Raw genomic sequence first — 13,296 nt, forward strand, 5'->3', positions numbered from 1 at the left:
TCTTCTCATACGTCACCTGAATACAAGCAGCATTTGTAGTCCTTCCACCAATTCTGATAATCCCTTCACCTCGATAGTAACAGGTATCCACCTCTCCTTGGGGTCGACATGCCCAGCCCAATAAGCCACTCGCAATGTCATAGACTGGTTACCCACTAGCCAGTCACTGAAGAACACTCTGGGACCCCAGACACCCCCACCTCATCATCACTCAACAGGATTCGATCATCTACCCTGTTAAAGAAACCCTCCACAGATACTCGGTTTCAGTACCATGAGAAAACCATGAGTCAACATTGTGATACAACACAGCTTTTATTGCAGTTTGAGGGGAGGAGGGATTGGGGAGAAGAGCAGATCCCTGGCAAAGGGCAGCCTACATCTGGCAGCAGGCAGAACAACAGCGAGCATCAGCCGTGCTGCAGGAACAGGCACCCAGCACGGGGCTGCGTCATCAGGGGCAGCAATGAGTCCTGAAGTGAAGCTCAAGTGGGGCAGGAGGAAGGCAGAGTGTGGCCCCGAGCAGGCACAAGCTATGGAGCCCAGCAATGCCAAAGGGATGTCCTTCCTTCGGGCGTCATGTTGGGCAAGCTTGCATTCGTCTGTGGCCAGAGCAAGTGTGGGGCTTAGCAGGGAGAACAGTTGCCATTGAGGTACCTGTGGGATCCGCCCCAGCCACCATATCCACAGCCCCCATAGCCTCCATAGCCTCCATGGCCCCCATAACCCCCATAACCTCCATAGCCTCCCCAGCCACCATAGCCTCCATAGCCACCCCAACCACCATAGCCACGGCCTCCAAAACTGCCGCCATAGCCAGATCCAACACCAGGCACTCCCGCTGAGCCAACAACACTTTGCTGTGGGAAGGAGCTGAGGATGGGCCCGGGGAAGGTGACCACCGAGGCCGGGGGCTGGATCACCACCGTGGAGTCGGGGCACTGCCGCACACAGGGCTCATTGCAAGTGTCAGCCAGTGGGGCTGGGGCGGCCACCCCACAGGTCGTGTTGCACAGGCTGGAGCAGGACATCTTTCAGGCAGGCAAGGACTCCTGGAAAACACACCAGGAATTAAGCACGGGTGCTGGGAAGGGGCCTTATTGAGGGAGGCATGGAGAGATGCCCAAGAGGTTTCCAAGAGCTGGACTTACCCAGTTGGTGAGGAGAGTCCACCGGAGGAAGATGGATAGAGGGCTGCAGAGCCCTCAGCTCTTTTATACATGTCCCAGAGTGCCCGGGGCATCAGCCAAAGGGGCCGTGGTAAAAACCCCAGATAATCATGCAATCCATTGGTCAAGCTTCATAACACAGATTGTGACGCGAGACAATTACATGCCTCCTAATTCTGGACACTGGCGTACAAATGTGGCCTGAAGAGGGTAGGGGTGATGGGAGAGACAAACCATGACATGCCACCACATGAAAGACAAGGTGCTGCTGATGTAGCTGACCAGGTAGCACCAATAAAACCCAATCTTTCCATAATCCCCCCACTTTTCTTATGTGACAACATTCTGAGCATCTTGCAGAAGTGCTTTGCATCCTGTGCACAGACATCATATCTGTCATTACCTCCTTTTTACAAGCTGGTAAACAGAGTCACTGGGATGTTGGGCGAAGGGAGAAGCCATTCCACACTCTCGGAGTGACTCCCAAATCCACACCCTCTCCCAGTTCCTTTGATGGCTGGAGGCCTTTTGGGGCAGCACATCAGGAGTATCCCTAAGCCTTCACCATCTCCATGCCTGTGCTTCACAGGGTGTACTTGGAGCACACCAATTAACTGCCATGCAAAGAGAAGGGACACTCTTAGCGCTGTGTTACGTGAAGACCCATAGGAGCAAGGGGTCAACACACACATGAGTGAGGAGCAGTGAAATGAGATGGCAAGGTCATGTGTGAGGGGGGACGTGCACAGAGCAGCTGGAGAGCAGGAGGGGTAGCAGGACACTTTCAGCTTCCTTGGCCTCATGTCTGTGAGTGTGGTCCTTCTTGAGACCACTCTGGAGGGAGTCAATTACTCAGCATTGAGGGCTGTGCCAGGAGATGCTGGCTGAGCACCCACAGAGAGCCAGGCTGCATGTGGCCACGCTCCCCACAGGCACCAGCACACTCGACACTGCTGGCTCCGGACGCATGACTGGACTGTTGCTGAGTGTGGTGTGGTTGGGAACAGAAATCTTCTGCAAGATGTTTAGAACATTGGCATGTAAGCGAAGCAGGGGAATAAAGGACAGATTAAGGTTTATTGGTGCCACCAGGTCAGCTACAACACTGCCTTTTCTTTCATGTAATGGCATGTCACGTTTTGTACCTCCCACCACCACTTTCTTCTCCAGCGTGCATTTGCACGCCAATGTGCCCAGTGAGGAGGCATGAAATTGTCTCGCATCACAATCTGTGTCAAGAAGGTTGTCCTTTTGACTTCATGATTACCTGGGGTTTCCACCACCACCCCTTTAGCTGATGCCCCGGGCACTCTGGGACATGTATAAAAGAGCTGAGGGCTCTGCAGCCTCTATCCATCTTCCTCTGCTGAACTCTCCTCACCAACTGGGTAAGTCCAGCTCTTGGAAACCTCTTGGGCATCTCTCCATGCCTCCCTCAATACAGCCCATTCCCTGCACCATTTTCTAATTCCTGGTGTGTTTTCCAGGAGTCCTCTCCCGCCTGAAAGATGTCCTGCTCCAGCCTGTGCAACACGTCCTGTGGGGTGGCTGCCCCAGCCCCACTGGCTGACACTTGCAATCAGCCCTGCGTGCGGCAGTGCCCCGACTCCACGGTGGTGATCCAGCCCCCGGCCTCGGTGGTCACCTTCCCCGGGCCCATCCTCAGCTCCTTCCCACAGCACAGCACTGTTGGCTCAGCGGGAGTGCCCGGTGTTGGATCTGGCTACGGCGGCAGTTTTGGAGGCCGTGGTGGTTTTGGAGGCTATGGTGGCTATGGAGGCTATGGTGGCTGGGGAGGCCACAGAGGCTATGGAGGCTGGGGAGGCTATGGAGGCTATGGGGGCTGTGGATATGGAAGCTGGGGTGGATCCCACAGGTACCTCAATGGCAACTGTTCTCCCTGCTAAGCCCCACGCTTGCTCTAGCCACAGGCGAATGCAATCCTGCCCAACATGACACCCAAAGGAAGGACATCCCTTTGGCATTGCTGGGCTCCACAGCTTGTGCCTGCTCGGGGCCACACTCTGCCTTCCTCCTGCCCCACTTGAGCTTCACTTCAGGACTCATTGCTGCCCCTGATGACGCAGCCCCGTGCTGGGTGCCTGTTCCTGCAGCACGGCTGATGCTCGCTGTTGCTCTGCCTGCTGCCAGATGTAGGCTGCCCTTTGCCAGGGATCTGCTCTTCTCCCCAATCCCTCCTCCCCTCAAACTGCAATAAAAACTGTGTTGCATCACAATGTCAACCCATGGGGTTTTTTTCATCCTTCCTCTGTACCCTGTACCCTGAGTGACAGCCTTTTCTCCCAGGGCCGTCTCAGCAATCTCCAAGCTGGGGCCTCCTGAGGGGCACCTGTAGGAGGTGCCTTGCTTCCTCCTGCCTGCCCTCAGCAGCACATCCCTCCACCAGATGGTTGCATGCAGTGCGGGCTGTGCTCATCTTCAACAAGAGCTTCTCCCTCTTTGCCCTCCCTGTCTTCTCCCCACTTTGAGCTCTTGCCCTCTGCAGCACAAGAAGGCCTGTTGGGCCCCACAGGGAGTTTGCCACCCACTCTGGCTATTCCCCACGGGCTGCCTGTATCCCCAGGGCTGCGGGGATTGGGGTGCCAACGGAACCACTCACATGGCAAAGGCCCAGGTCAGAGCCACATGGGAGGCCACAGTCAATAGGTGAGAGGGAGGGTGAGCAACCCATAGCACCTCCCATCTGTCAGGCCTCCATCCACTCCACATTCTTCACCCCTGCACCACCTCCTTGTCCTAGTTTTCCTCCATCTTCCAGTGCTCCCTGGAGCACTTCTGGCCCCATCAGAAGCAGAAGCTCTTCCTGGCATTCCCTGAGTTACTCACCCCACCACCTGGAGACACGACTCTGCCCAGGAATGACAGGAGAGCTTCCCACAGCCCGCTGGTCTGGACCAGACTTTCCTGGCCCTTTGCTGCCCTTCCTCACTCACCACTCCACACAGTAGCCCACACTGTCACAGCCCCAGAAAGCACCCAACCACAGCAGCCAAGACAGGGTCACCAGAATCCCCTTCCATGACCGTGCCCTCAGCAGACACACAGGGGAAACCACATGAGCCAAGGGCTGGTGGATGGCCGAGAGACCGTGCAGGGGGACCTGGCCACACATGGGGATGGCCAGACACTGAAACAGCCTCAAGGGGAAGAGAAAATGTGCAAGATTCAGTTGAGGTGGTGGAAAAAAACAAATGCCTGCTCTTGCCATTTTGCTGCCTTTTTTCTCATCCTCTGCATCCACAGTTGCAGAAACATCTTTTCATGAGCTCCCCAGCAGTGACCAGCCTGCTGCCACACTGCACTTCCTGATGGCTCTGGCCAGAACTGTCTGTGTCCAAGACCACGTTGCCATGCTGGGCTCACAAGATCCAAAGAGACTTGGGGAAGGGAAGGGATGGGTCTCAGGAGGGTCGTCAGTCCAATCTCCTGCTCAGAGAGCTTTGTGCTTCATGTCACTGGATATTCATGGCCTCTTCATGGCTCCGAGAGGAATCTGGGGAAGACCTGGAAGCGTCTGTCTCACCCCTTCCCAGTGGACCCCCCATCCAGCTTAGCACAGGGACATGGCCAGCAGCCCTGTAGCCCCAGTGGTCGTCTCTCCATTTCCCTGCGCCTCCACATGTGATCGTTAAAAAGCCAATAAAAGGAGATAATACTGGGATACTGGTTTTGCAGAGAATTTGGAAGAGCTTCTGCAAGACACCTAAGGTGCTTTCACATATTTGGTGTGGGCTTTGGGAATGGTTGTGTTAATTGCTGGTGGGAGACCAGAGGAAGGTCAGTGGCGTGTGCTCTGTAAGACCCAGCTGGGGCTGCCATCATCAGTTGTCATACACTGAGCAAGCTGTCAATATGCTCCAAGGGCACAACCGTGGGAGATTCAAGCAGTCCAGACTGACACACCCACAGCTTTGAAGGAAGTGGAAAAGAGCAGGAAGGATGAAGAAAAACCATGGGTCGACATTGCGATGCAAAATAGCTTTTATTGTAGTTGGAGGGGAGGAGGAAGGTGGGAGAAGAGCAGGGGCCTGGGCAGAGATTTCACCTTCCCTGGCAGTGGGCAGAGTACAACGAGAATCAGCCGTGACTCAGGAGAAGGCACCCAGTGTGGGTCTCTGTCATCAGGAAGCAATGAATCTTGACGGGATGCTCAAGCAGGGCAGGAGGAAGGCAGAGTTGGCCCCCAGGAAGGCACAAGGTATCCAGGCTCTGGAGTCCAGCAGTACCAAAGGAATGTCCTTCACAGAGTATTGTGTCTGGATGTGCCAGGGCACTTTCCAGAGCCTGCCTTTGTGTATGCCTGGAACAAGTATCAGGCTTAGCAAGGCGCACAGTTGCCATTGAGGTATCTGTGGCCTCGGTTCCACCCGCCATATCCACAGCCCCCATAGCCTCCATAGCCTCCCCAGCCACCATAGCCTCCATAGCCTCCCCAGCCCCCATAGCCTCTGTGGCCTCCCCAGCCACCATAGCCTCCAAAACCACCACGGCCTCCAAAACTGCCGCCATAGCCAGATCCAACGCCGGGCACTCCCGCCGAGCCAACAACGCTTTGCTGTGGGAAGGAGCTGAGGATGGGCCCAGGGAAGGTGACCACCGAGGCTGGGGGCTGGATCACCACCGTGGAGTCAGGGCACTGCCGCACACAGGGCTCATTGCAAGTGTCAGCCAGTGGGGCTGGGGCGGCCACCCCACAGGTCGTGTTGCACAGGCTGGAGCAGGACATCCTTTTCTTTGTTAGGTAACGCTGCAAGACAAGGCAGAGCTACAGCTCAGTGCAAGGCCTGATCCCAAATCCTTCCTGGCTCTCTCACACTTCACACCTGTGTCCCAGGACAAGCTCTGGATCCTCTCATGCACTCAGAGCAGAATGCTGGTTTGGACCCCTTGCCTCCCCTCATGCTCCCTGCTTCCTACTCGCCCACGGGTGTGAGGAAAAACTCCCTCAGTCAAAGCAGATGGAAAATCGCCAAGCTCCTAAAGGACTTCATTCCATTGGTACACTCAGGCATTGTACCTACAGGTTTAGATTTCCATCCTTTCCACAGCTCTCAAACAGCACCATCACACCGTACCACTGCACTATGAAAGCGCGGTGCAGAAAGACACAGCAAGAGATACCATGAGAAACCACTGCTGAGGAACGAATAATGGACATAAAACTTGGACTTACCACAGAGATCAGGACAGTCAAGCACAGGAAGATGGATAGAGGGCTGCAAAGTCCTCAGCTCTTTTATACATGTCCCAGAGTGCCCGGGGCATCAGCCAAGGGGCGGTTGCAAAAAAATCCCGTAATTATGAAATGAAGCAAACAAACTTCAAGACACAGATAGTGATGTGGGACAATTACATGCCTCCTCACTGGGGACACTGACGTGCAAAAGCTTCTGCAGAAGAAAGAGATGATGGGAGGGACATATCATTATATGAAGACAAGGCGCTGCTTTAGCTGAACCTGCGGCACCAATAAAACTTTATCTGTCCCTAATCCCTCACTTTGCTTATGTGGAAGAATCTGGGGCAACTTGCAGAAGATTGCTGTGCCCAACCACGCCACACTCAGCAGCAGTCCAGCCACACGTGACCAGAGCCAGCAGTGACAAGCATGCCAGTGCCTGTGGGGAGCGTGGCCACGTGCAGCCTGGCTCTCTAGGGGTGCTTGACCAGCATCTCCTGGCACAGCCCTCAATACACAGCTGAGTAATCAAGTCCCTCCAGAGAGGGGTCAGGAAGGACCATGTTCACAGACGTGAGGCAGAAGGAGCTGACAGTCACCTGGTTCTGTTGCTGCCCTTCTGCTCCTCCATATCTGTTCACCCTCTCAGAGGTCCAACCTGCTCTATCCCACTGCCGTGCCCATCACATCTCTACCAGTCCCCCATGCGTTTGTGATTTTGCCATGCATGGGACCTGTCTCCTCTACTCCTTGCGTGGCCATCAAATGAAACCAGGACCTAAAACTCCCCATGTGCTCCAGAGCCTTAGAGATGGGCAATTAATAGAGATGTCTGTGGACCCCAGGCGCATCAGGTGTGCAGCTGTTGTGGGCATTTGGAGGTGGTGAGCATTGGGAAGTCACCGTGAGCGTGTCGAATGGCTTCTCCCTTTGCGCAACCTCCCAATGCCTCTGTTTACCAGCCTGTAAAAGAGAGGGAAGGACAGGCGTGATGCCTGCGCCCAGGATTGCAAAGCACTTCTGCAAGATGCTCAGGATTCTTCTACGTAGGCAAAGTGCTGGATTAAGGAGAGATAAGGTCTTATTAGTGCCGCGAGTTCTGCTACAACATCACCTTGTCTCTCATGTAATGGTGTGTCATGGATTGTCCCTCCCACCACCACTTTCCTCTCCAGCATGCATTTGCATGCCTGTGTACATGAGGAGGGATATAATTGTCCCATATCACTATCTGTGTCATAAAGCTTGTCCACTGGCTTTCATGATTACCAGCGGTTTCCATCACCACCCCCTTGGCTGATGCCCCGGGCAGTCTGGGACATGTATAAAAGAGCTGAGGACTCTGCAGCCTCTATCCATCTTCCTCCACTGGATTCTCCTCATCAACTGGGTAAGTCCAGCTCTTGGAAGCCTCTTGGGCATCTCTCCATGCCTCCCTCAATAAGGCCCCTTCCTCGCACCCTTGCCTAATCCCCGGTGTGTTTTCCAGGAGTCCTTGCCTGCCTGAAAGATGTCCTGCACCAGCCTGTGCAACACAGCCTGTGGGGTGGCTGCCCCAGCCCCACTGGCTGACACTTGCAATGAGCCCTGTGTGCGGCAGTGCCCCGACTCCACGGTGGTGATCCAGCCCCCGGCCTCGGTGGTCACCTTCCCCGGGCCCATCCTCAGCTCCTTCCCACAGCAAAGCGTTGTTGGCTCGGCGGGAGTGCCCGGTGTTGGATCTGGCTACGGCGGCAGTTTTGGAGGCCGTGGTGGTTTTGGAGGCTATGGTGGCTGGGGAGGCTATGGAGGCTATGGGGGTTATGGGGGCTATGGAGGCTGTGGTGGCTGGGGAGGCTATGGAGGCTATGGGGGTTTGGGATTTTGTGGCTGGGGACGAGGCCACAGGTACCTCAATGGCAACTGTTCGCCCTGCTAAGACCCACACTGGATCTGATCGCAAATAGAGGAGAGCTCCAGAATAACCCCCTACACATCCCAAGTCAATACCACAGGAAGGACATCCGTGTGGCACTGCTGGGCTCCAGAGTTTGGATGCCTTATGTCTGCTTGGGGCCACACTCTGCCTTTCTCCCGCTCTGCTACTCCTCCCTTCAAAGCTCCCTGTGCCCTGATGACAGAGACCCACACTTGGTGCCTGCTCCTGCAGCACGGCTGATGCTCACTGTTGCTCTGCCTGCTGCCAGATGTTGGCTGACCTTGACCCTGAAGACCCTGCTCTTCTTCCAAATCCCTCTTCCCCTCAAACTTCAATAAAACCTGTGTTGCATCGCAATGTTGACCCATGCTGTGTCTTCATCCGTCATAGAATCTTAGGATCAGAGAATGGTTTGGTTTGGAAGGGACTTTAAAGACTTTCTAGTTCCCAAACCCCCTGCCACGGGGAGGGACACCTTCCACTAGCCCAGGTTGCTCAAAGCCCCATCCAACCTGGCCTTGAACCCTTCCAGGGAGGGGGCAGCCACAGTTTCTCTGGGCAACCTGTGCCAGTGTCTCACCACCCTCACAGGGAAGAATTTCTTCCTTGTATCTCATCTAAATCTATCCTCTATCAGTTTAAAACCATCACCCCTCATCCTATCCCTACACCCCTTATAAAGAGTAGGTCCTTATCTTTACTGTAGCTCCTTTAAGTGCTGGGAGACGGCTATAAGGTTTTACTGAAGCCAGCTGAACACCCCCAACTGTCTCAGCCTGTCCTCACGAGGAGGGTGCTCCAGCCCCTCATCTTTGTGGCCTCCTCTAGACCCACTCAAGCATGTCCGTGTCCTTCTTATTTTGGGGGGCACAGAGCTGGATACTGCACTGCAAGTGGGGCCTCAGGAGAGTGGAGCAGAGGAGAAGAATCGCCTCCCTCGCCCTGCTGGCCACACTTCTCTGGATGCAGCCCAGGACATGGGTGGCTTTCTGAGCTGTGAGCACCCTTTCCTGGCTCACACTTAGTTTTCCAATCACTATTACCCACAAGTTCTTCTCCTTGGGGCTGCTCTCAATCCACTCCTCACCCAGCCTGCGTTTGTGCTTGGGATTTCCCCAAAACATAACCAGGACCTTGCACTTGGCCTCTTTGAATTTTATGATGTTCCCACAGACCCAACTCTCCAGCCTGTCCAGGTCCCTCTGGATGGCATCCCTTCTCTCCAGTGTATCAACTGCATCACACATCTCAGTGTTGTCGCAAACATACTAATGGTGCAAATTTACTGAGGGGGACCTGGCCACACATGGGGATGGCCAGACACTGAAACAGCCTCAAGGGGAAGAGAAAATGTGCAAGATTCAATTGAGGTGGTGGAAAAAAACAAATGCCTGCTCTTGCCATTTTGCTGCCTTTTTTCTCATCCTCTGCATCCACAGTTGCAGAAACATCTTTTCATGAGCTCCCCAGCAGTGACCAGCCTGCTGCCACACTGCACTTCCTGATGGCTCTGGCCAGAACTGTCTGTGTCCAAGACCACGTTGCCATGCTGGGCTCACAAGATCCAAAGAGACTTGGGGAAGGGAAGGGATGGGTCTCAGGAGGGTTGTCAGTCCAATCTCCTGCTCAGAGAGCTTTGTGCTTCATGTCACTGGATATTCGTGGCCTCTTCATGGCTCTGAGAGGAATCTGGGGAAGACCTGGAAGCGTCTGTCTCACCCCTTCCCAGTGGAACCCCCATCCAGCTAGACACAGGGGTATGGCCAGCAGCCCTGTACATGCAGTGGTCATCTCTCCATCTCTCTGCAACTCCACGTGTGACAATTAATAAGCCTGGCATGCGGGTTTTGCAGAAAAGTTTGGAAAAGCTTCTGTGACACAACTATGGCAATACACATATTCAGTGAGGAATTTGTGAATGTGTTGTGTTTATTGCTGGTGGGAGACAAGAGAAAGCTCAGTGGCGTGTGCTCTATAAGATGCAGCTGGGGCTGCCATCATCAGTTGTCACACTGAACAAACGACACAAATACTGCAAGGGCGCAACTGTGGGAGATTCAAGCAGCCCAGACTGACATGCTCTGAGATTTGGATGAAGTAGAAAAGAAGCAGGAAGGCTGAAGAAAACACATGGGTCAACATTGCAACGCAACACAGCTTTTATTGTTTGAGGGGAGCTTTTACAGTTTGAGGGGAGGAGGGAGTTGGGAGAAGAGCAGGGCCCTGGCCAGGGCCTTTGCCTCTTTCCTGGCAGAGGGCACAGTAAAATGAGCATCAGCCATGCTGCAGGAAAAGGCACCCAGTGTGGGCCCTGATCATCAGGAAGTAACAAGCCTTGAAGGGATGTTCAAGCAGGGTAGGAGGAAAGCAGAGTTGGGCCCGAGGGAGGCACGAGACATCCAAGATCTGGAGCCCAACAGTGTTGAAGGGATGTCCTCCCTTCTGGCGACATGTTGGGCAAGATTGCATTTGTCTTCAACCAGACCCAGTGTGGGGCTTAGCAGGGCGAACAGTTGCCATTGACGTACCTGTGGCATCCACCCCAGCCGCCATATCCACAGCCCCCATAGCCTCCATAGCCTCCCCAGCCTCCATAGCCTCTGTGGCCTCCCCAGCCACCATAACCTCCATAGCCCCCATAGCCTCCAAAACCACCACGGCCTCCAAAACTGCCGCCGTAGCCCGATCCAACACCGGGCACTCCCGCTGAGCCAACAACGCTGTGCTGTGGGAAGGAGCTGAGGATGGGCCCGGGGAAGGTGACCACCGAGGCTGGGGGCTGGATCACCACCGTGGAGTCGGGGCACTGCCGCACGCAGGGCTCATTGCAAGTGTCAGCCAGTGGGGCTGGGGCGGCCACCCCACAGGACGTGTTGCACAGGCTGGTGCAGGACATCTTTCAGACAGGCAAGGACTCCTGGAAACACACCAGCGATTAGAAAAGGGTGCCAGGAAAGGGCCTTATCAAGAGAGGCCGTGACAGATGGCCAAGAGGCTTCCAAGAGCTGGACTTACACAGTTGATGAGGAGAGTCCAGCGGAGGAAGATGGTTAGAGGTTGCAGAGTCCTCAGCTCTTTTATACATGTCCCAGACTGTCCAGGGACATCAGCCAAGGGGGTGGTTGCAAAAAACTCCATGAAATTATGAACTGAGGCAGACAAGCCTCATGACACAGAGAGTGATGAGAGACAATTTTATCCCTCCTCATGGGGGACACTGGCGTGCGAACACACCCTTGAGAAGAAAGAGGTGATGGGAGGGGAATGATATTACATGAAAGACAGAGAACTGCTGTAGCTGAATCCGCAGCACCAATAAACCTTGATCTGTCCCTAATCCCTCACTTTGCTTACCTGGAAGAATCTGGGACATCTTGCAGAAGATTGCTGTGCCCAACCACGCCAAACTCAGCAGCAGTCCAGCCACACGCCCAGAGCCAGCAGTGCCGAGCGTGCCGGTGCCTGTGGGGAGCGTGGCCACGTGCAGCCTGGCTCTCTAGGGGTGCTTGACCAGCATCTCCTGGCACAGCCCTCAATACACAGCTGAGTAATCAAGTCCCTCCAGAGAGGGTTAAGGGGGACCAAGCTAACAGACATGAGGCAGAAGGAGCTGACAGTCACCTGGTTCTGTTGCTGCCCTTCTGCTCCTCCATATCTGTTCACCCTCTCAGAGGTCCAACCTGCTCTATCCCACTGCCATGCCCATCACATCTCTACCAGCACCCCATGCGTTTGTGATTTTGCCACGCATGGGACCTGTCTCCTCTACTCCTTGCGTGGCCGTCAAGTGAAACCAGGACCTAAAACTCCCCATGTGCTCCAGAGCCTTAGAGGTGGGCAATTAATAGAGATGTCTGTGGACCCCAGGCGCATCAGGTGTGCAGCTGTTGTGGGCATTTGGAGGTGGTGAGCATTGGGAAGTCACCGTGAGCGTGTCGAATGGCTTCTCCCTTTGCGCAACCTCCCAATGCCTCTGTTTACCAGCCTGTAAAAGAGAGGGAAGGACAGGCGTGATGCCTGCGCCCAGGATTGCAAAGCACTTCTGCAAGATGCTCAGGATTCTTCTGCGCAGCTAAAGTGGAGGGGATTAGGGACAGATCAGGGTTTATTAGGGATGTGTGGTCAGCTACAGCAGTGCCTGCTCTTTCATGTAATGGCGTGTCATGGACTGTCCCTCCCATCACCTCCTCCTTCTCCAGGGCACATCTATACATCAATGTGCCCAGTGAAGAGGGGATATAATTGTCTCTCATCCCTATATGTGTCATGAAGCTTGACCAATGGATGGCATGATTACCTGGGGATTCTGTGGCTGTCCCCTTGGCTGATGCCCCAGGCAGTCTGGGACTTGTATAAAAGAGCTGAGGGCTCTGCAGCCTCTATCCATCTTCCTCCACTGGATTCTCCTCATCAACTGGGTAAGTCCAGCTCTTGGAAACCTCTTGGGCGTCTCTCCATGCCTCCCTCAATACAGCCCCTTGTTTGACTCTTGTCTAATGCCCGGTCTGTTTTCCAGGAGTGCTTCCCTACCTGAAAGATGTCCTGCTCCAGCCTATGCAACACATCCTGTGGGGTGGCCGCCCCAGCCCCACTGGCTGACACTTGCAATGAGCCCTGCGTGCGGCAGTGCCCTGACTCCACGGTGGTGATCCAGCCCCCAGCCTCGGTGGTCACCTTCCCCGGGCCCATCCTCAGCTCCTTCCCACAGCAAAGCGTTGTTGGTTCGGCGGGAGTGCCCGGCGTTGGATCTGGCTATGGCGGCAGTTTTGGAGGCCGTGGTGGTTTTGGAGGCTATGGTGGCTGGGGTAGCTATGGAGGCCATGGAGGCTGGGGAGGCTATGGAGGCTATGGGGGTTGTGGATATGGCGGCTGGGGCCGAGGCTCTGGGTACCTTCGTGGCAACTGCGGTTCCTGCTAAGCCCCACACTGGGTCCAGGTACCTATGAAAGAGGCCTCCGAATAGTCCCTGGCACATCCCAACAGGATGCTCTGTGAAAGGATCTATTTGG

The 13,296-nt window shown here is 54.8% G+C and overlaps 6 protein-coding genes across 6 annotated transcripts; 3 read left to right on the forward strand and 3 right to left on the reverse strand.

Annotated features, from left to right (window-relative positions):
* Window positions 1–626: 626 nt before the first annotated feature.
* On the reverse strand, window positions 627–1,031 carry LOC141936314 (claw keratin-like). Its single transcript, XM_074853186.1, has one exon. The coding sequence runs from the start codon at window positions 1,029–1,031 to the stop codon at window positions 627–629; it is 405 nt and encodes a 134-aa protein (XP_074709287.1).
* Window positions 1,032–2,677: 1,646 nt separating this feature from the next.
* LOC141936333 (claw keratin-like) lies at window positions 2,678–3,076 on the forward strand. The gene has a single exon (XM_074853208.1). The coding sequence runs from the start codon at window positions 2,678–2,680 to the stop codon at window positions 3,074–3,076; it is 399 nt and encodes a 132-aa protein (XP_074709309.1).
* A 2,432-nt stretch (window positions 3,077–5,508) lies between these two features.
* On the reverse strand, window positions 5,509–5,916 carry LOC141936320 (claw keratin-like). Its single transcript, XM_074853193.1, has one exon. The coding sequence runs from the start codon at window positions 5,914–5,916 to the stop codon at window positions 5,509–5,511; it is 408 nt and encodes a 135-aa protein (XP_074709294.1).
* A 1,963-nt stretch (window positions 5,917–7,879) lies between these two features.
* Window positions 7,880–8,287, forward strand: LOC141936321 (claw keratin-like). Its single transcript, XM_074853194.1, has one exon. It carries the CDS (start codon window positions 7,880–7,882, stop codon window positions 8,285–8,287), a length of 408 nt encoding a protein of 135 aa, XP_074709295.1.
* Window positions 8,288–10,784: 2,497 nt separating this feature from the next.
* On the reverse strand, window positions 10,785–11,183 carry LOC141936318 (claw keratin-like). Its single transcript, XM_074853191.1, has one exon. The coding sequence runs from the start codon at window positions 11,181–11,183 to the stop codon at window positions 10,785–10,787; it is 399 nt and encodes a 132-aa protein (XP_074709292.1).
* A 1,641-nt stretch (window positions 11,184–12,824) lies between these two features.
* LOC141936335 (claw keratin-like) lies at window positions 12,825–13,205 on the forward strand. Its single transcript, XM_074853212.1, has one exon. The coding sequence runs from the start codon at window positions 12,825–12,827 to the stop codon at window positions 13,203–13,205; it is 381 nt and encodes a 126-aa protein (XP_074709313.1).
* The last annotated feature ends 91 nt before the right edge of the window (window positions 13,206–13,296 follow it).

This window comes from Strix uralensis, chromosome 32, assembly GCF_047716275.1.
Source record: "Strix uralensis isolate ZFMK-TIS-50842 chromosome 32, bStrUra1, whole genome shotgun sequence".
Lineage (NCBI taxonomy): Eukaryota > Metazoa > Chordata > Aves > Strigiformes > Strigidae > Strix > Strix uralensis.

Bases quoted from the DNA above. Each gene is read 5' to 3' on its own strand.
- LOC141936320 (XM_074853193.1), bottom strand. From the start codon at position 5,916: ATGTCCTGCTCCAGCCTGTGCAACACGACCTGTGGGGTGGCCGCCCCA.
- LOC141936335 (XM_074853212.1), top strand. From the start codon at position 12,825: ATGTCCTGCTCCAGCCTATGCAACACATCCTGTGGGGTGGCCGCCCCA.
- LOC141936314 (XM_074853186.1), bottom strand. From the start codon at position 1,031: ATGTCCTGCTCCAGCCTGTGCAACACGACCTGTGGGGTGGCCGCCCCA.
- LOC141936321 (XM_074853194.1), top strand. From the start codon at position 7,880: ATGTCCTGCACCAGCCTGTGCAACACAGCCTGTGGGGTGGCTGCCCCA.
- LOC141936318 (XM_074853191.1), bottom strand. From the start codon at position 11,183: ATGTCCTGCACCAGCCTGTGCAACACGTCCTGTGGGGTGGCCGCCCCA.
- LOC141936333 (XM_074853208.1), top strand. From the start codon at position 2,678: ATGTCCTGCTCCAGCCTGTGCAACACGTCCTGTGGGGTGGCTGCCCCA.